The sequence below is a fragment of the Xenopus laevis genome, chromosome 1S, assembly GCF_017654675.1.
Source record: "Xenopus laevis strain J_2021 chromosome 1S, Xenopus_laevis_v10.1, whole genome shotgun sequence".
NCBI lineage: Eukaryota > Metazoa > Chordata > Amphibia > Anura > Pipidae > Xenopus > Xenopus laevis.
In genome coordinates, this window is record NC_054372.1 from 100,816,766 (window position 1) to 100,843,487 (window position 26,722).

At 34.5% G+C, this 26,722-nt stretch overlaps 1 protein-coding gene across 2 annotated transcripts in view; it reads left to right on the forward strand.

The window, feature by feature from the left end:
- Window positions 1-26,722, forward strand: part of cplx1.S (complexin 1 S homeolog) — a 128,135-nt gene that overhangs the window by 90,605 nt on the left and 10,808 nt on the right. For both annotated transcript variants that reach the window (XM_018239921.2, XM_018239920.2), the window contains exon 3: window positions 2,309-2,484. In XM_018239921.2, the coding sequence (XP_018095410.1) occupies window positions 2,309-2,484 (176 nt within the window). The remainder of the gene's footprint in view (window positions 1-2,308; window positions 2,485-26,722) is intronic.

Genomic DNA, 26,722 nt, shown 5'->3' on the forward strand with positions numbered 1-26,722 from the left:
CATTTGTTTTGTTGCTACATTGAAGTTTTATTTAAATACTTGACGTCCGCAGTGAAGGGTAATTCTCTGAAGGAATAAAAATATACAATGCTGACTCTGTTACTGAGGAAAATGTTGACCATGTTGATAAAATGCTAAATTCTAAAAAGCAAAATTAAATGTAAATAAACACAAAATAATCTTAAGATTCTCTTCAAAACTCCATTAAACAGTATGCTCTGTAAGCTCTGTGGCATGAAGCATCTTTCTCTTGTATTTTACAATTCTTGGCAGTTCTATTTATTGGTGCTCAAGCTCATGTCATTTTTTAATGCACTGAATTCCCATCTTGTATTGATAACTTACAAAACAGATTCAGCAGATTTAGTGACTCAAGTGGCATGCACAATACACAGAGTACATCTCAGCCTGCTTCATCTTTTAGGCTATTTAGTATTTATAATATCAAAGCAGAGCTATAGAATTAGAAGAATAATTACAATAGATTCATGATAAAGGTATAAATACTATTGTTGAGGGTACAATTAATAGGAAATCTGCAAGCAAATACATAACTAGTCTAAAAAAAATGCTTTACTAGCACAGAAAATATTTCGGAACCAATTTAAAACTCAATTTTTTCTAGTCACTTTTTTTTGTTCAAATTTTTTTGTTTGTAATCTTGATAAATCTGAGGGTTTTTTCGATCCAGTTTTTTCACCCTGAAATATTAGTAAATAAGCAACATTCATGGATGGGAGATAATTGTGACATGCCTTATAAAAAGAGGCAGCATCTACCATTTAGAGGATATTTTTTAAAGGGTAAACTAACTGTCCAGCAGCTGTTTGTGATTCCTTTTGTCAGATAATGCAGTGGTTTGTAGGCCATGAGAACCTGAGGGCTCCGAGTTTGATATACTTCTCAAATTGTATCATCTAATAAGCATTGCAGCATCGGTGTGAACTTTACCCTCACTCAAAATCCATTGTGCTTTTGGGTAATATAATATTTACTGCATCTGTATATGGCAAATGTAAAATGGACGTTTCATCCTGGTGATACCCTGATGAAGGGAACAAAGATTTTGATTTTGCCTGCCATATTGTTGATGTTTTGATGTTGCCTGCCATATTGTTGAAAAGAACTGAGAGGTAACCCCTTTAGAATTTAGGGACTGATGAAGATAAAATGGTTCTTCACAGTGAGGGAAGTGAGGTTGTTGAATGCCCTGCTGGGTGATGTTGTGATGGCTGATTCTATTAATGCTTTTAAGAGTGTATTGGATGATTTCTTGGACAAGCATAAAATATAAAGCTATAGTCATTCAAATAACTTAGTTTAGTATAGGTATGTGTGAGTGTATAGACAAAGGTTTGTATAGGTCTGTGTATATATATATATATATATATATATATATATATATATATATATATATATATATATATATGTATATATATATATATATATATATATTTCACTGGGCTTCATTTGAAATGTTCCAGCTTGATTGGCTATTGTCCAACAACCTGTAGGAAACATTAAGTTGTTGGAAATAACAACAATACATTGGCAATAAAGCATTCCAGTTAAGATATTAGAAATAAGTGCTTCTTCCAAACTGTGCGTAAAGAGTCAAATAGATGGTAGGATTTTGTCTGTCATTGGTTTTGGAATGTATGGAATAGCATGACATATCTGACCTGGGGTTTTCAAGTAAATACTCTTAATCTCTGTACAGGTGTGATGTGAATAGAAGCAATCAAAAAGACTTTAAGGAAACATTCTCTTCTGAAGCCTATAATTTCACAATTGTTGGCCAGATGTAGAATTACATGAGAATTATTCCAAACACGAGAAGGAAATGAAAAGGGAAAGAAAGATACCAGAACAAAATCTCCCCATTTCAAGTCTGTTAAATCATATTGTAAGCTTATGTACTAGGGGTCATTTACACCACAGAATGCAGTGTGCAAAGTACAAGCAACTGCTTTTTGAATTTTACAAATTGCTGCAGGCCTCTGTGCTCTAGAGCAGAACATAGAGACCTGTGGCCCTTTTAATAAGCAAATATAACTCTGCATACCCAAGAATATATGCAGACTGATACAGTAGCTTACACAATGTGCTTGCAGAAAGCCGAAGACAAGGAAATAGATCTTACTGCCAGTAGTGAAGATGAGCAAATAATGTTATAAAGAAATAATTGAAAGTTAAAAATGTAAATGTGAAAGATTTAAAAAAAATTCAAAAAATAAGAAAATTTAACAGATATCAATAACCATAACAATTGACAGACATAAGCACTGAACAAACCTATATTTTTTAGGGGCTACAAAAGACATGGGGAAGATGCTTGGTGGTGATGAAGAAAAGGATCCAGATGCCGAAAAGAAAATGGAGGAAGCACAAGAGGCTCTCCGTCAGGAGGAGGAAGAAAGGAAAGCAAAATATGCAAAGATTGAGGCTGAACGAGAATCAATGAGACAAGGTATTAGGGACAAGGTAAGCACAGGAGGTATTTTGTTAAATAGAAAACCATAATAATACTTATAGTAATAAATAATACTAATGCATAGTAATATACATGAGCAGTAAATTTTCGTATTCATAAAGATGTGAAAAATACAGTCATACAGCTGTGTATATTAAATTAAATTACACTAGTTTAGTTCATTTTATGGAATGTGTATGGGGTTCATGGTTTTCCTAAATCCAAATTATTTTAGTTTTTTTCAAAGAATAATATGAACTTTTATTGAATTAGTGAATGCAGCTGAATTTATTTATGCAGCTAATTATGGCTGTAGCTCTCTGGTTCTGTTCTCTCAGCAGAACATTGTGGTTTATTGTCATTGTTTATGAAGCTGGAATGTGAAACAAACAGGCATCAGCCAGATTTTATGCTGCCATTGAGATTTACCAAATATATAAAACATTACATATGCACCTGGGCAATAATCTGTGGCAACAAATAACATTGTACTTTCTTTGTACTTCCTACAGCTGGCTGAATAAAGCTAATAACGTATTGTTTGCTATAGGTTACTGCGCTGATTTGTCCAGTGTTGGTAAATAAGCCCTAATAAGTCTGACAAGATTGATTTTGCTTTCTTTTCAAAATGCATTTTCTTTGACATTGAATAAGAAAAATAACACAGTGCTTACAGAGCCACATTGATTTTGGCTTATTTACATTTCTCTTTTTGCCACTCTATGGAGATTGATTAACACTAATGCAGCCCAATACTGGAGATGTGAAAAGGAAGCAGAGAAATGATTAAAGTTTACTGTCAAAGACAACAGAACTATCACTACGATACTTCTGCTTGGCTTTCTCAAAAGATAATTCAGCTCACAAATGACTGTTTATGCCAGAAGCTGAACGCTACAGAGTATATTTTATATCACTAGTGTAGAGAGTGATGTGATCCTTAAAGGAGAAGTAAACCCTCAAAACGAATATGGCTTAAAATGCCATATTTTATATACTGTACTTATTGCACCAGCCTAAAGTTACAAAAAAGCAGCAATGATCCAGGACTAGTTATGGGCGAATTTATTCGCCAGGCACGAATTTGCGGCAAATTTGTGTGATACGCCACCAGCGAATAAATTTGTGAAACGCCCGCGAAAATTCGGCGTCAAAAACGGGCGCTGGCATCAAAAACGAGACGCCGGCAATGTTTCACAGATTTTTCGCCATTTCGCTGGAAATTCGCAAATTTTTTGGCGAAACGGCGCAAATTCGCCCATCACTATCCAGGACTTCAAACTTGTCACAGGGGGTCACCATCTTGGAAAGTGTCTGCAACACTCACATTCTCAGTGGGCTCTGAGCAGCTGTTCAGGTTGTTTCAAATTATCAAGCAGAAATGAGCTTTATAAGATGATACAAGGCTGATGAATCATTCTGATGCTAGTTGCACTGGTTTCTGAGCTGCCATGTAGTAATTATCTGTATTAATTACTAATCAGCCTTAAGCTGGCCATAGATGTAAAGATTCAATCGTTCGAATTCTCGAACGATTGGACTTCCCCATCTCCCAACCTGCCACTAACCATTCAGATCAAATAAAGTAAAAGAACAGATCAGCCGATGTTCTGCACCTGACAGCAATCACACAAAAGTTATATCCGACAAAGCTGGTGACAGTCTCACACAGAAAATTGTACGATCGGCAATACATGCAGAGAAATGATCGGCAATTTTTTAACCTGTCTGATTGACCAAACGACTCTCGGGACTCTCCACATACGGTCCTAAAATCGGATCTTTGAGTCTATGGCCAGCTTTATACTGTGACATTTATATTCTATGTGTACTGTATATTTTGAGTTGGTCCCTAAGCTCAGTAAGTGACAGCAGCACAGAGCATGTGCAGTGAATCAGCAGAAAAGAAGATGGGAAGCTACAGGGGCACCTTCAGATACACATATCTTTAATGCTAAAAAGCTGTGTTTGCCTTAGACTGGCACAAAAACCCAAGACATATACAACATTTCTAGCCTACTCTTTAGTTAGGCTTTAGTTCTCCTTTAATACTAAAAACTAAATCCAGCTTCTAAAAAAGGTCACTCGATGGTAGCTGTCTGCATAGCGACACCTAGTATCAATGGTCGCGGGAGGGGCCACATATGACAGCAAATTATAATTCTACTACTGGTCCTGCAATCCAATACCATAGTCACTATCTGAATAATACACATACTGTATATATGCAGTCGAGTTTAAAAGGGACCTGTCATCTTAAGAAATAATATTCTATTTTAAGATGTTAGTCAAGAAAAATAAACTTCACTTACACTTAAATTACACTTAAATTATTTAAATTGTGCTTTGTTTAGTCTTGGAATTGACAATTACAGCAAGCACAAATTCTTGTTTATGCACCAGAATGGGGCACCCGATTCCCAAGCATAGGCTACACAATTAGATGGTGAGGTGGGGAGTCATGTGAATTTATATTTACTCTAATAAATAGTGATGGGAGAATTTCTTCCGAAATTCCAGAATTTCCTGCGAAATTTGCGAAATGCAGAATAATTTGCGAAACGCTAATTTTGACGACGACGAAAAATAATTTTTGACACTGGCGACAATTTCGAATTCTAATTTCCTGTTCAACCCTTGATAAATCTGCCCGGTTTTTGATGTTTGAGTGGCAGGTCCTCTTTAACTAAACTATACAGTTCATGTCAACATTGAATACATTTAGAGCTTTGACAAAAAAAATACTGAGCCCCTCTGCACCCTATAAACACAAAACTCTTTTAAAGTATATGGATGTGTATTCAACTCAGTGTTGTGGTTATGTGGTTGCATAAAATAAGGATTATTTTTCCTCAGAGAACTGGTGAAGTATTGCCATAAAAAGTATTAACATGTGTAATTAGCCTAGACACAGAATGAGGAAAATCAAAATATGCAAACAGGATAAACTGCCAGTATGAAACATAGGGCTTTTGTTGGGGTGTGCTATTTTAGGGCATCAATTCAGTTCAGCAGGAAAATTGAGAATTATAACATAATTATTTTTCTAATGTTTTCATTTTTTTTACTACAAAATCATTTGTTTAGTTATTTATTACAGCGTCCATTTTAATAAAAAACTGTCACACAAAACCGGATTTAACTTGTATTTAATTTTCTAAAATACAATGTTCTGTTTTCTTTTGTAGTTAATTAAAACATATTTGACTTCATCCAGCATTAATGAATCATTCATTAATATTGCCCATGAATATGTATTATATGTAATTCATCTATTTATGACTGCCTTGGACAGACATAATACATTTCCTGTGTATTATATCCTGTGTAGTATATTAATCCCAGAACAGTATAGTTGCCCATTTATGATATACGTGTACCCCTTTTGCATTGTCTCCATCTTAAGGTCAGTATGTAGAATGCCGATTTCATTTTCTTTTGCTTAACGAAAATAAAAATAATCTGAAGCATATGAGAGCAATTTTAGTTAGGTGTTCACTTACTAGGCAATAGAAAGGGGAATTACTCCATTTTTCAAGGCAGTATTTCAAAATTACATCTGATAAAGGTAGATGAAATACTGGTCTGGAAGGCATACATATGCCACCCTTTAAAGGAGAAGGAAAGGTTAAAACTAAGTAAGCCTTATCAGAAAAGTCCATCTACATATACCAGTAAACCCCCAAAGTAATGCTGCTCTGAGTCCCCTGTCAAAAGAAACACAGCATTTCTTTCCTTCTATTGTGTACACATGGGCTTCTGTATCAGACTTCCTGTTTTCAGCTTAAACCTCATTGCCCTGGGCAAGAGCATGCTCAGTTTGCTCCTCTTCCCCTGCCCCCTCCCTTCGCTGCTGTAATCTGAGCCCAGAGCAGGGAGAGACTCAGGCAGGAAGTGATGTCACACCACATTAATATTGCAGCTCCTATCCTAAACAAACAGAGAGTTTCTAGAGCTTTTTACTCAGGTATGGTAAAACATTCTACAGAATAAATATAACATTCTAGCTTGCACTATTGCAGCTAATCTATTGGCAATAAAAAGGCTCCGTAGCTTTCCTTCTCCTTTAAGTGTCTCAAAAGTAACTAAAATTCCATATGGGTAAAGTACCGTAGCTGGATTCTCAGTACGTTACCCACCTAAATACCTTTTTTTGGACAACTATGTAAAATATAGTATATATGTTCAGTCTAGGTTTAAACTTCAACTTTTGTGATGCATGCCAAAGTAACCTATATCCTGTCTGTGTATTTTTTGAAAACACTAATGTTGTTTGTTAAAGCCTTAACTTTAACCTGACTGCTAGTAATCTAACCCCACTTTGGATTTTCTACATATTACCAAACTCCAACAGGGGATTATGTAATAAAGATACTAAGTTTACCCAGGTATAGCAACCCATAGAAACCAATAAATCGGTAGAATTTACTGGTCACCTATTAAAAAGCAAACATCTTCTTGACTGCAATGGGTTACTGTACCTAGGCAAAATAATTTCCTCTTATTACATATGGGGGGTGGTCGTGTAATTTGTCTCCATGTTTTGTCCACCCAGGCCTAAATGTTGTTTCACTGTCGGCTCTAATGTTGGATACGTTTTAAAGGGTTATCTTTAGGCTCTGCAAAACCCAGGATTAAATACCACTTTCTATCAGAACATTTGGACATACAGTCCAAATTCTATCCTCAAGGAGCACTTTAGGAACATAAGCTACTGCACTCTCCAGAAGAGAAAAGTGAGCAGCAATGCAACTTTGAGTACTCCTATTGGCTGCACTAACATTCCATATATTTTAAAAAGAGTGTAAAATACAGCATGGTTCTAATGACCATATAATATGATACTTTGAAAAGAAGAGACTTGACTTTTACTCTTTATCAAGCTAGTTATGAGTTAGGTAAATTAATACTGTGGCTAAATACTTTACAGTATACAATAATAAGATTAAAAGAATAATTTTTTTCTACAGTAAGAACCTTTAAAAAATTCATATGAACTTTTCATCCAGAGAAGCACGACGGAAACATTTTCATAACAAACAATGTAAATTCTTATCTAAATGTAAATTGATATTTTTATCCTGTGACTTTAGCGCAATGCTAATTGAAACATATTTCATTTGGGGCAATACATGCTGTTTTTAATTTATTTTGTACAGTAAATCAACTTTTTCTGCTATTACCCTTTTCATCAATTTATGTTAAATAAAATAATAATTTTTCTTTAGAGATCAGCTGACATGAGATACAATTTCAGCAGAAAATAAATATAGGGTTGATTAAATACAGAGAAGAGCTTTTCAAATGTGATATTGTATTCATACTATGAAGAGTGTAATACAATTCTGTAACCAGGTGATGCCAACTGTAATTATATATTTTATTGTAATAATATTAGTATTCAATTATAGTCAATAGCAGGTTGCATATAAAATAATAATGCAACTATACATCTTTCAACCTGATTAGCAAAAATATCTCATTCATTGGTTGCTATTTTCGAGATTGCTTTTTAAGGTTGTAATAGTTTTAGCATTGCTTTACAGTGATGATGTATGGAAACAAACAAAAAGTGCTCAGTGCCAAATGCAGTTTTTATAAACTGCTGAATCAAAAAAAAAAAACAGTAAATTCCTGCTACTTTTCCTACTTAAACTTTTAATATACAATATTTAATATCTAATCCATTTGCAGTGGCCTCCTGTTTAGATTATTTTTCTCATTTCTTTCTCTCCATAAGGAACTTTAAATCCATTCCACGAAAAGATCGAAAATGACTTGCAATATTTTCACTAGAAACTGAACAACACGTTCCTGGCAAAATCAGAGATTAAAAAATAATCAACATTTTCCTACTTCTCAGTAACTCACTAAAAGATTTACTGGGAAGCCTATTTTCTAATTTTTCAGGTCAAGAAATAATAAAAATAAGCAAGCACCAAAAATTTTAATAAATAACATAAACACAAAAACTTGTGTTTTTTCTTTTCAACAGAATATTCCCACACACGTTTTTTTTCACTAAAAAAATAATTTTTACTTAATATGGACTATGCAAGGTTTTGAAGATTATTCTTGAGTGTATTTGCATTCATGTTTTCTTGCTGTGGTTTTTCTTGATTAATAAACTAATTCAGACTTATAAAAACATCCTTGTTCTTGATCCTAACTAAGATATATTTAGTCTTTGTTGGAAGTAAAACAATCCTATTGGGTTTAGTTAATGATTTCAAATTATTTTTTAACAGATTTAAGGTATGGTGATCTAAATTACAGAATTCCAAGTCCCAAGCATTCTGGATTATAGGGCCCGTAGCTGTATATACTAAAGAACTGGTGTGTGGTGGTGGGGGGTGGTTGTAATAGCACATGTTTATAAAGCAATTTACATTTTTCTCTCTTTCTTGTCTATACATTAGAAAAAGGGTGAAAGCATGTGTGCTTAGGTAGCATAACACATCCCCATGAGGTCACATTGACAGTACATCAGTATTGCACATGCTTCTATGATGGACAGACTCGTGTAGCCCAGACTAAAGAGAATTGACTATATTCACCAACACCTAGGGTGAAACATGTATTTGATCTCATAAATATGTCTTTTTTCATGCCCTGAATAAAACAGATATTTGAGCAGCTGTAGACTGCATCTCCATCAGAAAATGTTATGTGAGGTCAAACATTGTGTCCAGAGGCAAAATGATTTTTTTATTCTCTTCTGCCAGCAGGCATGTATGTGCCTAAAGTTGCCATGTGTTGCTATATTTTAATGGGGCAAATTTCCGATCATTGTTAATAATTTGCTCACTGGCAACCTCTTTGTTTCATTGACTGTACATGCTAGTGAACATTCATTTATAGGATGTCCATAATTTGCATCTTATTCCTGGTATTCAAGGAATACAACGCATGCAGTACTGAAAATTGTTATATTTATTTCAGCATCATAGGGTAATTATACTGACATGGATACAAATGAGAAGACTGCATATAGCTTCTATAGTTAACAGTATATTATCTTGTTTATTAGCAAGAAATTAAACATATTTGTTTGAAACATATTATTTGCATTATGAATGTTCTGACAGCTGAATGAATACTTAATAGGTCTTGGAGACAGGGCAATATTAGCCCGTTTAGTATATAATTTGAACAGATTACATTGCCTTGCCTAAGGCATAGAGAGCAACTTTGCTTTATTGTGATGAAAGTGTTTTAGAAGCAAACTGATAGGAGCATTAAATAATAATAATATAGTTCATCTATATTCACATGTGGCCAAAGGGATTTTATTCATCTTTATATATTATATGATGGATTACAGATCACCTTCTCTTCTTAAATATTAAACAGCAATAGTCTCGCATTGTGGCGGAGTTTACCATTCAAAGACATTTTTATTGGTTCATATGGAAAAGCAAAAATGTATAGAAAAAGTATGGTCAAAGCAAAATTATTTGCTGAACTAAAATCCCAGAATTAGCTTGGGAGCTAAGCAGTGGGAGATATTTAAGAAATGGCAAGGGAATATTTTAGAAATAAGGGGAATCACAGCTTTGCAATCTATGTTCTAAATGACCACAGTAGGCAGACTTTAGGGTGTTTTCTATATGAAGCAGGCAAATATATTAGTTAATCAGCTTTGCAGGCCATGTTCTCATTGGGCTATGCTCAATTAACAGATTAAAGATAATGAATAGAAGTGTACATGAAAGTATCATCCGTATGAAAAATAGCTAGAAATGGCTTGTATTTTGTTCCTTACAAATGAAATGTTATTGGCCCCTTTTTTAACTTATCACTAACAATGGAAATGTAAACACCTAAAGATAAAATTCACAAAATGTGACAAGGAATAAAATGTGTGCACTTGTAGCCTCTAGTAATAGGCCTCCATAGCTATTCTTGCCAAGGGCTGATACTATACCCTATTTGCAATTCATTTCAGATAAGTTACTCACTGTAGAGCTAAAGGCTAGCAATTAAACTCTATAAAGCCTTATGTGTAACCTGAGCATCTTATTATGATTATTAATATACCGCACCATTTCATCAAAAGTCAAAATACAATCGTGTGGATAACATTAGAAAATCAGTTTACATTAACTAGACTGTAACTGTATTTTTTACTGGTCTGAGAAACAAGTTCTTTCTGGAAACCAAAATAATGCAGTCAGTGTCTGGAAACCTTTTTATTCAGTTCATCTGATAAATTGATTGATTCTGTCTTTTATGCCCTCAAAATGTGACTTCTCGTTTCAGTTAAAATGTATGTTATGGGAATCCCTGCATTAAATAAAAAAAAAAAATTCTTTAAACAGACAAATATAGAATAGAAACATTTTAAGGGGCAGATTTACATAGGTTCGAATAATGAGGGTTAATTAACCCTCGATATTCGACTGCCGAATGTAAATCATTCGACTTCGAATATCGAAGTCGAAGGATTTACCACAAATATATCAATCTAACGATCGAACGAAAAATCGTTCGGTCGAACGATTAAATCCTTCAAATTGTTTGATTCGAAGGATTTTAATCCATTGATCGAATGATTTTTGTTCGACCGAAAAAAGATAGCCAAGCCTATGAGGACCTTCCCCATAGGCTAACATTGACTTTGGTAGCTTTTAGGTGGCGAACTAGGGGGTCGAAGTTTTTTCTTAAAGAGACAGTACTTCGACTATCGAATGGTTGAATAGTCTAACGATTTTTAGTTCCAATCGTTCGATTCAAAGTCGAAGGTCGAAGTAGCCCATTCAATGGTTATTCCTCTATTCCTTCACTCGAGCTAAGTAAATGGGCCCCTAAGTGTGTATTATACATTGAAACCCATAGGGATTAATTAAAAAGAAAGTTGTACTACCGTGCTACAAAAATGTACTGCAGAAAATAGGAAGTTTAGCCATTTCTATACAATATTTTTTACAGAATCCAAGAATACAATATTGTTTGTGTAGTGTTTGTAAATAATTACTAATGCCTATTTATACATTAATGTATAGATGTGTAGAGATATACTGTATGTTTGCTTGTCCTTGCCTGTCCTTACCTTTTGGTCAGATGAGACTAAAATTGAACTTTGGTCAGATGAGACTAAAATTGAACTCTTCGGGCCACCAAGGAAAATGCTATGTCTGGCGCAAACCCAAAACATCCCATCACCCCAAGAACACCTTCGCCACAGTTAAACACGGTGGTGGCAGCATCATGCTGTGAGGATGAGATGAACTGAATAAAAAGGTTTCCAGACACTGACTGCATTATTTTGGTTTCCTTCATACATTTGGGGAGTAGCCCACGTGCCTTTTGACAAACTCAAAACATGCCTTCTTATTTTTAACTTTTAAGTAATGGCTTTTTTTTCTGGCCACTCTTCCATAAAGCCCAGCTCTATTGAGTGTACGGCTTATTGTTGTCCTATGGACAGATACTCCAGTCTGTGCTGAGGAACTCTGCAACTCCTTCAGGGTTACCTTTTGTCTCTGTGCTGCCTCTGATTAATGCCGTCCTTGCCCAGTCTGTGAGTTTTGGTGGGCGACCCTCTCTTGGCAGGTTTGTTGTGGTTCCATTGTTGTGGTACCATGTCAGAAAAGGTGTGTTTATACTGACAGATCATGTGACACTTAGATTGCACACAGGTGGACTTTATTTTACTAATTATGTGACTTTTGAAGGTAATTGGTTGCACCAGGATTTTTTTATATATATATTTTTCTCATTTTACTTCACCAACTATTCACGACTATTTTGTGCAGATCCATCACATAAAATAAGATTAAGAAGCATTTAAATTACAGATGGGAATGTAACAAAATAGGTAAAATGCCAAGGGGTAAATACTTTTGCAAGGCACTGTAAAACCAAATGCTCTGTAAGGCTACACATGTATTGTCATTGTTACTTTTTATTCCTCATCTTTCTATTCAGGTCTCTCCTATTCATATTCCAGTCACTTATGCAAATCAATGCACGGTTGCTAAGGTAATTTGCACCCTAGCTACCAGATTGCTAATATTACAATCTTGAGAGCTGCAGAATAAAAAGCAAAATAACTCAAAAACCACAAATAATAAAAAATGAAAACCAATTGCAAATCGTCTCAGAATATCACTCTCTACATCATACTAAAAGTTAATTTAAAGGTGAACAACCCCTTTAACGGTAATGTAGGGACCCTAAGGTTTAGGTGTGGCTAACTCAGGTAGTTTCCCTTGTATTTTGAACACCTGGGTCTGGGTCCACTGTAATATGAGCTAGGTTCTTGTTGCCCAGTAGATGTCAGCATTTAAAAAGAATAAAGGGGTATGGTAGGGTAGGGTGCCATGACCCAAGACCCCAGGCTGAGGACCTCTATGCACAATGTTCTGCCCTCAGGGAGGAATTGCCTCAAGTGGTAATTAATACATATTGCTTGCTTCATCTCTGGGTGAGATTTGTCAGTAATTGTACACTTTGCCTCGAAAGAGGTACAGCTCATTTAATTTATAATACTGTTATACATTAATAAACAAGTTATTGCTGCAAAGAAACCCCTGGATTCCATTTTGCCAAGATTAGCATCCAAGGTACCGGGAGTTGCTCAGGTACACATGGGCCAGTGGCACAACACACAGCTAAGAGTATACTGCACTAATAAGCAAATGTATTCATTTTCAAGTTGCGGTTTTGATGCAATTCAAGCAAGTTCAATTCAAGTTTTAAGTGTTCTTTTTCAGCTCCTCCATTCACACCCTCAAGCAGTAGCTGTTGGTACTACCACAATGTTTGTTAATAGTGATGAGTGAATTGTTTTGGTTCACGGAATAATTTTATGAGAAAATTTGCAAAACACATTAAAGTCTACAGCGACATTTTTGTCACAGAAACTTTTTTTGTAGCAAAATATATTTGAGTCTATGGTTGACTTTTTTTCTTCCACGTCATCGTGCAACTTTTTTTTCTGGCAAGTGAAACTGAATGCATGCCAAATTATTGCTGCCGTCCCACCATAATCAGAAATTCCCTGCGAAACCGTGCATGGAGAAAAAATTTGCTCATCACCATTTATTAACAATCTCTAGTGCACATTGGTGGCTGTAGTATTTTATAACAGCAATCCCCATGATAGACATGGTAGAAGAACAGTGTTTTTACATTTGTCTGCCAGAGGCTATTATTTCTGCAAGACTTCCCATTCTGTTTCAAAATAGCAAAGTACATAATTGTACTCTTGTATTGCATATTGATGCCCCCATGTTTTGCCCTTGTGCACCCCTCGCAAATGTTTGCTATTTACAGCTTGATACAAAGGTATCCAGGAATGGCCACAAAGATCTTCACATGGATCACAGGGGCCCTTACTACATTATTTTAATAGCCTCCCTTCCTGTGTTCTTGTTTATTATCAGCTGTCTTCTCAGTCATCTTCAAGGGACCCTGGAAATGACGTATTATAGGGATCAGTTATACCCTAATAAACCCTTTACCATGACAATCTGTAACTTGGGGGTTATGCATCAGCTCCTGACAGGATTGGACCTGTCTTACTATGTTAGTAGTTGGTGGTACTGGAAGAGTGGAATGTTAATTCAGGGAGATAAAAGTGCATTATGGACAAAAAAAAAGCATCTTGCCTTCTGTCTTACAAATTAGAAAACAATAAAGTAAATAACCTGCTAAATGGAAGCTTGCTGCTGTTATTATATTTAAATGGGCAGGTCAGCTTTAATCTAGCTTGGATCAATGTTAGCTCAAGTGAGTTATCCTAAGGCATTGCCGCTTCCAGGTGACAATGTACCTTTTTATTTTGCAATATATAATTTAACATGACAAGTTATGAACTGTCAGTGTAAGAGAGTCCGATATCCCTCACAAATCAAACATGATGTATATTTACATTTTATAATGTAAAACAAATACAGGTTAACAGGAGAGAGAAAATACTTCTGGTCTGTTGAATTAATTCATATCCTGCAGACAGAGTTCTAGCAAACAAGCAATGCATGGGTAGATGCATCTTCTCTCTTCTACCCAAACACAGATACTGCCCTAAAAAGAAGTCTAAAAAAAGTTTTGCAAATAACATTGCAATAGGTTACAGATTAACTATAGGGGTGATTTACAAACACCTGCAAGTGTGAGTGCTCTGAAATGGACTCAATGGAGTGCACAAAGACATAATTCACTCAGTACTTGTGTCCAAACCTGCTCCTACACTTTCACATGGTGTTCAATACAACCATTTTGCCTCTTCTGATGAATAGTATGAGGCCACACCTATTATTACAAGTGATCCCTGGATTTACTGCCACCTTGAATGTGGTGGTAATTCTAAGGTTCCTAGAGTGAGCTGCATTAATAGGCACACCAAATGCGAATCAGAAGCAAACACTAGTTTTAACACAAGCTTTGGAAGAGCCAACCCCCCCCCCCCCCACTCTGAAACCACTAGACTTAACTTAAACCCAGTTTTTACTGAAACACAAGTGCAGCAGTGACTAGTTTGACACATTGCTGATTTACAGTATAGGACATGCACACACAACTTGTTGCTGAAAGGTTGTGTGGTTCCTACACTACAAATCTGCATTTATAGAGAAACCATGGTATCCAGGGAACTTCGGCACCACCAAAATCAACTTCTGCATAGTGTGTGCAGGACACTGTCATAGTACTGGTTAAACACATTAGACACAACTGCAGCAAATGCAACTTGGAGAGCTGATGCAATTGTGTTGGAACCATAGGGAAAGCACTGCATTATGGGTAAAAATTCATAGCAGTTTGCAACCCAATTCAACTTTGCATACTGCATGAGTGGAAATAACCCCTTTATATTTGAGTTGCTAGTGGTCGTATACAGGGGATTTGTCAGAAAAGTTAAATCCTTGGCTGCTTAAGCTGTGTCACAAAGTCATGGATATTTAAAATTAAAAGGGAGTAATATAATATGTAAAAAAAAAAAAAAAAATATATATATATATATATATATATATAATATATATATATATTTATATATATTCACATATATAGGTACAGAGTATATAATATTTATATGCATTCTTTATAAAGGTAAGGGCATAAACATCACTTTTTATATAGAAAGGGATTTTCAATCTACAAACAAACAGCATGTCGTTCAGTGAAATAGGCAGTAAGATAAAAAAAAAAGAATTTCCGGATTAATTTAGTTCACGGTAGAATGGTAAAAACTGACCTTAACCCCCTCTGTCCTCTCCTTTAAAATAGGCCATGTTTTGTGCAGCACGGCTTTATGTGAATTTTGTAAAACATCTTCCCATATCTCTTATGCTAAAAGTTAGCAATCTGCAGTATGTAAAAAGCATTCTTTGGATCAATTACTGTATTTCTCGTTCTTAAGAAATCTTCCACTGCTGCTTTTTCTATTGTTAAAAATGAATAGGAACTGATGGCTTTTAAAACTGAATGCCCTACTGTTTCCTTTTCTTCTGGATAACATTGTCTGAAGATGGGGCTGAAAGCCTCACATCTCATCTCAGTGAATCATTGGTGTCAGAAACACCAGCACAATCTGTTATTTATTTTCTGTTAAGGCACTATTTACAGCTACCACAAAATCCCAAATATTATAAGAGTAATAGAAAAATACAAGGACAAAAATTAGTTTGAGTAGCTTAAAGATCGTTCTGGTGCATTCAATAATGTTGAGTGTATAATTAAAATACAAATAAAAGCAATGTTAGGATCTAACTCAGAGCTTTAAATTAATTACATGCATTAACATCTGAGATGAGAACAAAATGTATTCTCTATTTGCAAAAGTAGGTAAAGAACAGTGCAACCATTAATGAGCAACATTTCCAAAAAAGTGATGGTTTTCTAAGCAAGGTTCTTTCTCAAGATAAAGTTGAGCATACAACACCCATAAATATATGCCCCAATGGTTGGGTTTGTTAAAAGACACAACCAATTCATGGAAACAATCAAACTGTATATTGGGTCTTGAATTAGGGAGTAGTCATCTTGCTTAGTGATCATCGGCTGTCCAAACTGTACAATAAAAACATTTACCGGACCCTTACCAGACCCTAGTCTCATTAAAAAGACTCTAGTAAGAATAAACTAAACATTAGAGAATAAGTTATTATTTGCACCTTCTACAAAGTCCTGTGTGTATATTTTCTATATGGTAGGACAGATTGATTTGGACACAGGCTGTGTCCATGTTAATGAGAGAGTAACCTTTGTTGGTTAATATATATACATATAAATATAATATTTTATGTGCACCCTTCTCATGTACATATTTATATAATAGTTGTGTTGTCTGAGCATCTAGCTCTTAGATTGTTTGCATGATCAATAAAATCGAAACTCCAACAACTCATGCTCTGGGCTGAAGTCCTGCTGAGAATGCTGGCAACTTAGGCAATTTCTGTTTACAGTTTGCTTGTGAAAGGCACACTATACTTACTTTCCTTTAAAGAACTTAAGGTCAAAACTATTACAAGGCATTGAGCTTCTTCTTTCCCTTTGCTTTCCATTGAGATTTGAAAGTTAAGCTTTGATGTGTCCTTCTTGAAGGCTATAGCCAATGGTGTTACACAAGGTCAGCCAAATAAAGAATACCTGAAGGCAAGCACAGCAAATTATTTTGCTTTAGCTGTATGCTGCGGTTTTATCAGATAGCGCGGCAAGTAAGTTAAGAAAGATATCCCTGGTGACAGTAAATAACAGGGCATACAGGGTCATCAAACAAAGTCAAGCAATTTGTTTTACATCCACTCCTCTGTATCAACTTTTTGTATCCTGTTAAAACAGAAGTAGAAGAAGATGTAGATGATCTTAAGTGCCTTTACCCCATTGATTAAAACTCTAGATAAACCAGTTGCTGTGTGTGTGTGTCCTCTATATAAATATAAGTTAAGAATAAAGTAGATCAGATTGAGCAGTGGATAAGAGTATTTTGACCACTATTTTCAGCCTGTCAATGTATCCTGTGCCATAAGCTTTAGCTTTCCTTAATACATTTTTTTACAACTTTAATATTTATTTTTTCCAAAGAAGAAAAAAACAGTACAGGTATGGAATCTATTATCCAGAATCCCTTTATCCAGAAAGTGCCAAGTTACAGAAAGGCCATCTCCAATAGACTCCATTATGTCCAAATAATCCAACTTTTTAAAAATGATTTCCTTTTTCTATGTAATAATAAGACAGTACCTTGTATTTGATCCCCGCTAAGATATAACTTATCCCTACTGGAAGCAAACCCCAATATCCAGAAACAGATCCCATACCTGCACTGCTATTTACTCCAATACATTATAGTATACATACATTTTGCTTGCAATATTTTTTAGGGTAGCTAGTTTTCGGTTAATGGATCCTATACCTGAATAGATTAATTTGTACAGTGAAACAATTTAGTTGACTTGGTCTTGCCTGAAGTTATTGAAGGGGAGCTTTGCTAAATACATGCAATCAGTAGTTTCCCATGGACTTGCTGAACAAATAACAAAATTGTTTGTGCTGCTTCTGGTTGCTAAAACCCACTGAGGATTATAGCAGTATTACTAGATTTATTTTTGTCACTCACTAAGATGACAATATCAGGTCACAGTGTGTGTCACAGTCAGTTTCTTATTCCATAAATAATGATGTTCATTGATTCAAAAGACATCACTTTAAGAGTAGTATTGCAGAAGAATGTGCTCTTACATGATATATTTTTATATATATATTATATAATTTTATCCCTGACGTGAAGAACCAAACTGTCGGATTCAAATAAATCTCGACTTCTTTGATTAATTTTCTGTGTTGGAATCGTCGGATATAAATATATATATATATATATATATATATATATATATATCTATATATATATATAGATATATATATATTTAATCTAACAGTGATTATAAATACTCAACATGTGTAGAAATAAATACCACCACAACTTGTGCTTTCAGCCCCAGCCTATACCCTCCATTTCCCACCTCTTCTTCTGACTGAATACATTAACTGATTCCAATGTCTCATGAGGATATTAGTGATATCATTTCTGCCACATGACTTGCTAAACCTGATGTATTATAGTAGTAATGTACATCCTATTGTAAATTAGAAGGATATTAAAAGTCACCTTGAAATTTCCATGACCTGTATAAAAACATTTTGTCTTTGATTTCATGGCTTTATATGGTCGTGGAACTTCTTGGTGACTTATCATATCCTTATATTTTACAATAGACGGGTGCATTATTCTCTATATAAACCTCTGGTACATCTTAACATTTTGGATTATATACCTAAGACATATATGGATGTGAGAATCACTATATCTAAGTAATTGTAAATCAGATACACAGTACCACTTATTTAAGTGGCACAGCTTTTAATAAATATTCATTAAATATATTTTGATAAATGAATATATTGCAAATGATGCTTTGGTGCCCCCCTCACAGGCAAGTAATTTGTAGGCAGTCACATTATTATCTGTTAGTCTTAGCCTGTGAAGATGTGGAATTCTCTCCCTGAACCAGGCATGATGACTGAGACATTAGATAGCTTTAAGAAGGGGTTGGATGGCTTTTTAGCAAGGGAGGGTATAGAGGGTTATGATTAGACCAGATAAGGCTGGCCAATTTTTAATAGATTGTAAAACTGCATTAGGTCTTATCAGCAATAAAATTATTTTAAATTATTGAATACCATTTTAGTTTATAGGGTGCTTAAGATGGAAAAGGTCCCCACCTGTTAGTATTAGGAACTATATTGTGCCCCAAACAGATTATTGCACTCTATAATTATGATAAAATAAGATAGCTCAAAGTACCAGTTAATCCAGGGACTGGTCCGAGTGCCATCTTGGAGTCAGGAGGGAATATGTTCCCCCTCTGAGGCAAATTGAAGAGGCTTCAGAAGGGTACTTTTTTTGCAGGCTTTAGCAGAAATATCACTAAGTATGCAATGTGTGTTGTAACGCCCTATAACAGGAGCAGAGACATCGGAGATACAGTAAGTGGGCTACAAATGAGTAAGCACAGTTATTTGCTATTTATGTCCAAATCTATTAAAATAGGGAACATTGCTCCATGTCTCTTTTAATAAAGAAATCATGAATGAATTAATGAATGAAATGGCCTTTACAGGACCTGCATTAATCACCCTTTTCCCTAGCAAATGCTACAAGAAAAAGAATATATATCCTCTTAAAAGATTTACTTTGTTTTTTTGTTATGAGACCTGCGAACATGGAAATGGTTTTGTGTGTTTTCCTAACAACTAAGTAACTAATCAACAGTACCAATGTAACCTGAAAAGGCTTGCTTTGTGACATAAAGGCAGAATGGCAACCATCTGCTGTTATGAAAACAAAGCAAACAAGTAATGTGTTCTTTCACAGATTAACCAATGTTGTCCAACCTATTTACTGTATATGCGTTTACAAGCATGACAATTGCTAAAAATATAAGATGAATTATAAAAATGAGAACTAACATGTATCCGGCAACAGCAGGCAGTTACTTTGGGTTACCTAGGTATACGCAGCATATTTTTATTTACAGGATGAGGTTAAGTGCTGGAAAAGGTGCGAATGATTAAAAATAACTATACAGTTACACTAGAGATGAAGCGCTAGAAAATAAGAAATAAGAGGAAGAAGACCTCTGTCCTTTAAGGTTTACAGACATAGATGCAGGTCATAACTGTAGTTCAAATAATCTACATAAATAATGTGGTTGCTTGCCATGATTGCCATTGATTTGTATGCAGAAAATCATCCTAAGAATGTGACCTCAAAACTGATTAGCCGTTACCATCGCGCATCGCTTTGTTATATTTATATATTTGTCATTTTAGCAGAATTAGGCAGTGAAAGTTGTTTTCAATATTTGATAGAAATTTTTTTTTCTGATAACTACTTTGTCTCTATGTTATGTGTATATTGACTGTTTAATTCAAAAGGTCATTGAAAATGACATTAAATACATGTCTTCAATTCTTCTAACATTTATCCTGTATTGAGCACACCCCCATACATTTTTAAACTGACACTTTGGGAGATTGTTATTGAATGAAAATGAATTTAGTTCCCTTTAGTTTTAAAAATCAGTTGAGGAGAATCAAATCGAATTACATAAAATATTGCATGCAATTCTTATACATAAGTGTGTATTGCTAGGAATTTTCAGTGAAACCTACACGAAAGCCATTGTGTTTTATTAAATACAGAAGGAAGGTGTTCAATCATACAAATAATAAAAACAGGTTTTGGAGTTTAATAAATGGTTGTAGTTGTTCAACTAGAAAATATGTAATTTATAAAAGACAAGTGGGAATGCATTTAGGGGGAAGACGGTTCCAAAGCTAATTCTGGGAATTTACTGCAAAGATTATCCCAATTAGATGAGCTCTGATTCACAACATCATTTATCTACTGGCATTGTAGGCTTGTCCTATTAATTTTTTGTCTATTTTAAGAATTTTTCCAACCTCATATAATTCTTGTGTCTAGAATTTTACATGTGAGTTATCATTTCTTAGTTTATTATACCCATGGCACTTTTGTTTGATGCTTCTTGTTACTGGGGAAAAAGTCACAGGAAGTCTACCATGGCATTATCTGACAAGGGGATTATTCCTGCTAGAGATAAGATAATTGAAGATAAAGATAATGACACTGTTTTTGAAGAGACATATAATGACACTTGTTCACCAGAAATACATATACAATACAGTTTCAGCTTGCACAGAGCACCATGACACAATATTTTTTTTTGTATGTTAGATTTATTGTCAGGATGTTCTAGATATTTAATGCTCAAACAACAGTAGATAATTTTAAAAAATACCAGATAATTGTGCACAGTACACAAAATGTTTCAGGCTGCTGCTAATTGTAGTGCTGGCTCAATAATGTACATAGTTAAATGTCAGAATAGTGCAGATATATTTAAAAAAGCATTTCTAAATGAGCCCATGTCTGGAGCCTAACCGTACCAACAGATCATGGTCCTGGCAGCCATTTGCAGCAAGTATTTTAGTAGACCCCTGGATGGCCACCCATCCAGACTTTGTTTTAAACATCCAGTTTTCAGAGGGCCACTTTCTAACAGATCTAAATAAATGATTGTCTCCTGTGCCATATTATACCAAAGCATTACCCCCTTGTACCAAGCCCTGTTCATTTTATATAAACTGTGCCTCCATGCTTCCATACTGAATAACAGTGTGTATTCTGAAATGCATGCTATATATAAATGTTTTGGCTTGTTCACAAATGTATCCCTGTACTGGTAGATATTTGTTCCAATAGAGCACAAAATGTTAATTTTCTAAAACATGTAAATACAATGTAAGTACAGTTACTCATGGCAACTAAATAGATATTTGCTTTCATTATTGCAACAGCACTGATCAAAGTTAATTGGTGATTGGTCTTTAGAGATTATGTCACATGTGCATTTTTGGATCTATGTAACTAAATGAGTCCCACTTTGTCTAATTAATAACATAGTATACACATGCATAATCTATTAGTGTGCATGCTCAATATAAAACTGTTATATTTTTTATATTTCCATGTGTTCTTGTCCATGGAGATAGATGAAATTGTATTTCATGTATCAGTTCATTATTTGCATTGTATTTTATAGAATTTTTGTTAATTTTTGTTGCTACAAAGTACACAACAAATCCCTTATTCAGAAAGGCCCAATACTCAAACAGTTTGGATAATATATCTCATAGTTGTATAAGACTCAAATCTTCCTGTTCAGGCCTAAATATTCTTAGATTAATGGTCATTTTTGGCCAAGTCAAGCACGCAAGTGCAAAACATACAGTACCATCACAACCATGCAATCTATAGAATTAAATTAATTATATGCTAAAAGGTTGACTTATTCTTCTTTTTCCAGTTTGTATTCTGTTTACATCTAGCAAAGGTCAGAAAATGTAAAAGAACAGGGCAATAACCAAAATATTATTTACAAAAAATTACATTTGAATGCTATGTACAGGTACTTTACAGAGGGAGTGTCTCAAACGGTGCTCTATATAGAAACTTGCTGAGCAAAATGTTTTAAATGTTTAAGGATATAGACTATAGATTTGATTTGCCCCTAATCATAGATGAGTAAAATAAATTGAATTCAGCAGAAAATCAGAATGAAGAATAATCACAAGTGCAACAATCACAAGATTACATTTGGTTAATGCTTAGGGGCAGATTCATTAAGGGTCGAATTTCGAAGTTAAAAATACTTCGAAATTCGACCCTCGAATTGAAATCCTTCGACTTCGAATATCGAAGTCGAAGGATTTAGCGCTAATCCTGCGATCGATCGATCGAAGGATTTTTCGTTCGATCGAACGATTAAATCCTTCGAATCGAACGATTCGAACGATTTTAATCCAACGATCGAAGGAAAATCCTTCGATCAAAAAAAGGTTAGCAAACCTATGGGGACCTTCCCCATAGGCTAACATTGACTTCGGTAGGTTTTATCTGCCGAAGTAGGGGGTCGAAGTTTTTTTTAAAGGGAAAGTACTTCGACTATCGAATGGTCGAATAGTCGAACGATTTTTACTTCGATTCGTTCGATTTCGTTCGAATTCGAACGAATTTAACCAATTCGATGGTCGAAGTACCCAAAAAATACTTCGAAATTCGAATTTTTTTCATTCGAATCCTTCACTCGAAGTTAGTGAATCTGCCCCTAAAGTGTGCCAGTTTGCATCCAACACTATTCAAAAGCAAACTCAGCCCTGGTGCATCCAGGGACTATCGACATAATGATTGCACAAGAATATGCCATTTTTTTTGTAATGGTTTTGTAAGAGAAAAATATTTTTATTGTGAAAGAGAGACTCGGGAGGTAGAATATTGATTTATTAACTGCAGATATAGCAGGACATCTTCTCAATACAAGTGCTTGTAAGAATGACAAAAGGTTGTTACTCAGCATGGCAAAGATACGTTACAAAGTAAGAGGAACTTCTTAGTGGGTGGACATACTGGAGTTAAGATACTAAGATAAATGACATATCTTTGTATTGTAATGTTACTAAACATGGTTCTAAAATTAATGACAAGCAAAAATCTAGATAACTAAAAAACGTTATATGTTCCCGTGATTTTTTCAGCAACAATCATTTTTCTTCTTCTTGCTTAATGATTTAAGTGCTCATTTGCCAAATTAATAATCAGGTGCATTAACGACACTGCGCTTGTGAAATTTGGACCTTGTTTAATGACCACACTAGGGTTTTAACTAACATCTGTTGTATCTAAACTCTGCTTCCACCCCATATTCTGTTACTGATTCAATTTGCTTTACAAATACATAGGAACTCCATGTTTTAAAAAGGTTTTAAAGGGGTTCTCATTTAAAGGAACTACTAGTATGATGTAGACCAGTGATCCCCGGACTAGTTTCGCTATTCAGTAGCTTCATCAGAGGCATGTTTCCCTTGTGCATTACCCTCCATTTTTAAATAGTTGCATACACCTTCCCATAGCAACCATATTGCGCTCACTAAGCAGGAGCTGTGAAATTGCCTAATTGCATTCACATGCAGTCCCATTGTTCTTAAACTGTTAGGTGCCCGGCAATTATAAAACCCTAATTTTCTGCCCCATTGGAGTACTGATAATTTTATACATTACATGGTGGGATATGCTTATCATCATTCATTTATTTATGGTTCACAAAAATATTTTAAAATATTTTTTATGGAGTTTGTTCGTATTCTATCAGTGATTAAAATAATCAACTTTATAACATGATCATAATAGTCAGCAAACTTGTAGACAGAGTGAATCAAACTAAATTTCGTACAAGTAACCAAAATGTAAAATAATTTTAGCCAATTACCCCCTGTGCCGTAACGAGTTTATGTGCCGAAACGTTGAAATAAAAACTTTTCACTACTTTCACCATTTTTATTTTTTTGGATTATTATGCTATGATATGACTAGCACCCAGTCAGCTGTTTGTATTGAGAGTGCACCACTATAGACTAGCAACGATGCCTGCAGAAGAAAATATTTAACTCCTGCCTGAATTCCAAAATGCTAAAAAGATTTTTATCTTTTTAGCATTTTGGAATTCAGGCAGGAGTTAAATAATACTAAAATCATGGAGATTTAGTATCTTAATGCAGGGTTTTTACTTATATCTGGCTTTGCTTTGGCATAGATTTATATTCGTTAATTCAATGAAATTAGTACTTTTTTCGTTTCTGCCCTTTACATTCTTTATCTAACAATCCGGTACTTGCTCTTTTTCAGCAGATGAATTGCACTGGAACCAATGTGAAATGTGTGCTTGGAAACAGTCTAATTTTATTGTTTGTGGAGTGTGCATTTGAAAGTAGGGAAATGACTGTCCATGTTCATATCCAGGCAAGATGAAAAACACACATGCATATTTATCTATATACAAGCAAATCTAAGACTAGCCCTGTTTATGAAAGCAGATAGAGATCCAGACTATGCACAACTTGTGTTCAATGAAACCAGAATTTTATTCTACACTAAGCCAAACATGCATTGCAAGTACCCAATTTTATTTATTTTTGACACAAATAGCAACTCACTCCTCAATATGCATGCAGCATTTTAGTGCCTAGAGACAAATGGATAGAGTTTATCTAAGATTCACATACATAAACATGCCAGGCATCACATTTTATTTTCTAAACGACTAGTTTCTTTCACAGCATCTTAGAAAACAAGAAATGTTGCACTCAAACTCAGAAACAGAAGAGGTAAAGGGTAAATATAGTATATGCACAAAAGAAAATCATATTCAATAACATATTCTGGCAAGAATGAGTTTAACCCAAGCTGAAGAAGACATTGGTATCTGAATGCGCTTAACATTTCTGTTGAGCATATTTACATTAGTTATGGATATTCAGTACAACATTATCATCTTTGGATGATTGGATAAATCGATATTTAGATACTGTATATAAGATCCAAAGCCTTAGGAATTGAAATAGTAATGTTTACTACATCAATGAATATCATTAGTTTGTGCTAGAACTTCAGATTTTTAAAGCTTTGGATGAAATCAGGACAGTATGGAAGTATAATTAAAATGAAATAGAATTCCTATTAGTTTAAGGGATTCTGTCATGGGAAAACATATTTTTTTCAAAACACGTCAGTTACTACTGTGCCTCCAGCAGATACCTGCATTAAAATTTTTTTCAAAAGAGCAAATGTATTTTTTTTATATTTAATTTCTATCGAAAATGTCAAGGGTCAAATTTCAATTGAAAAAACTTCAAAATTCGAATTCAAAAAGACCAACATAAATTTTTTTTGGTCAAATAGGTCAGTTCTCAATCGAATAGGTCCGTATTCGGCCGCATTTGAATCATATGAATCGAATGAATATCGCATTCGAACAAATTCGATTCAAAGTTTATCAAAAAAAACTTTGACTTCAAATAGGTTCTAGGAGATCCCCAATAGGCTAAAACAGCAATTCTGCATTGTTTAAATGGCAAATGGTCAAATTGGCGAATGGACAGTACATGATATATTTCCATATTCAAATTTTCGAATGTTTTTAAAATTCAAATTGAATTTGGACTATTCCCTAGTCGAAGTACACAAAAATAGCTTGAAATTCAATTTTTTTTCATTTGAAAATTCACCTCGACCTTTGATAAATCTGCCCCTTACAGTATTTTTCTAATTGATGGTTATAAGCAATATAAGTCATAAGCAGACGTTAACATTCTCACTGTAGAATTGTAAATGGACAAAAGAAACTGACCATTACAGTATGTGTTTTGTTGCAATTTTTGGTTGGCAGTACCTATGCGTATAGTATGTTGCAACCTATAAATATTTTTAAAAATCTTTGTTAGCATTAGAATACATGGGAATAAACTGTTCCTTCTCAATAGTTGTAGCTTTCAATAAAAATTACACTGAACACTACTGTTAGGCCTCTTTGATTACTCGAGTATTTTAGTATTTTTGTTGGATAGGCTGCAGGGCACCATTTTCTATCTCATGAACAGATTCTTCGATGTAATGATCCATTTTGTAACAATAAGAAACATATTTATTAGACAATTAACAGTTGGAGCCATTTGTGTAAATTGAGTCAACCCGTAATGAAGTTTTGTTTGAAAAGACCTACATAAAACCTTTTTTTTTCTATATACAAGGACTAGTTCCATTTCTGGAGATATATGTGGGGTTTTTAAATGTAAATTCTGCATCAGTTGATATTTAAAGAGATTCTG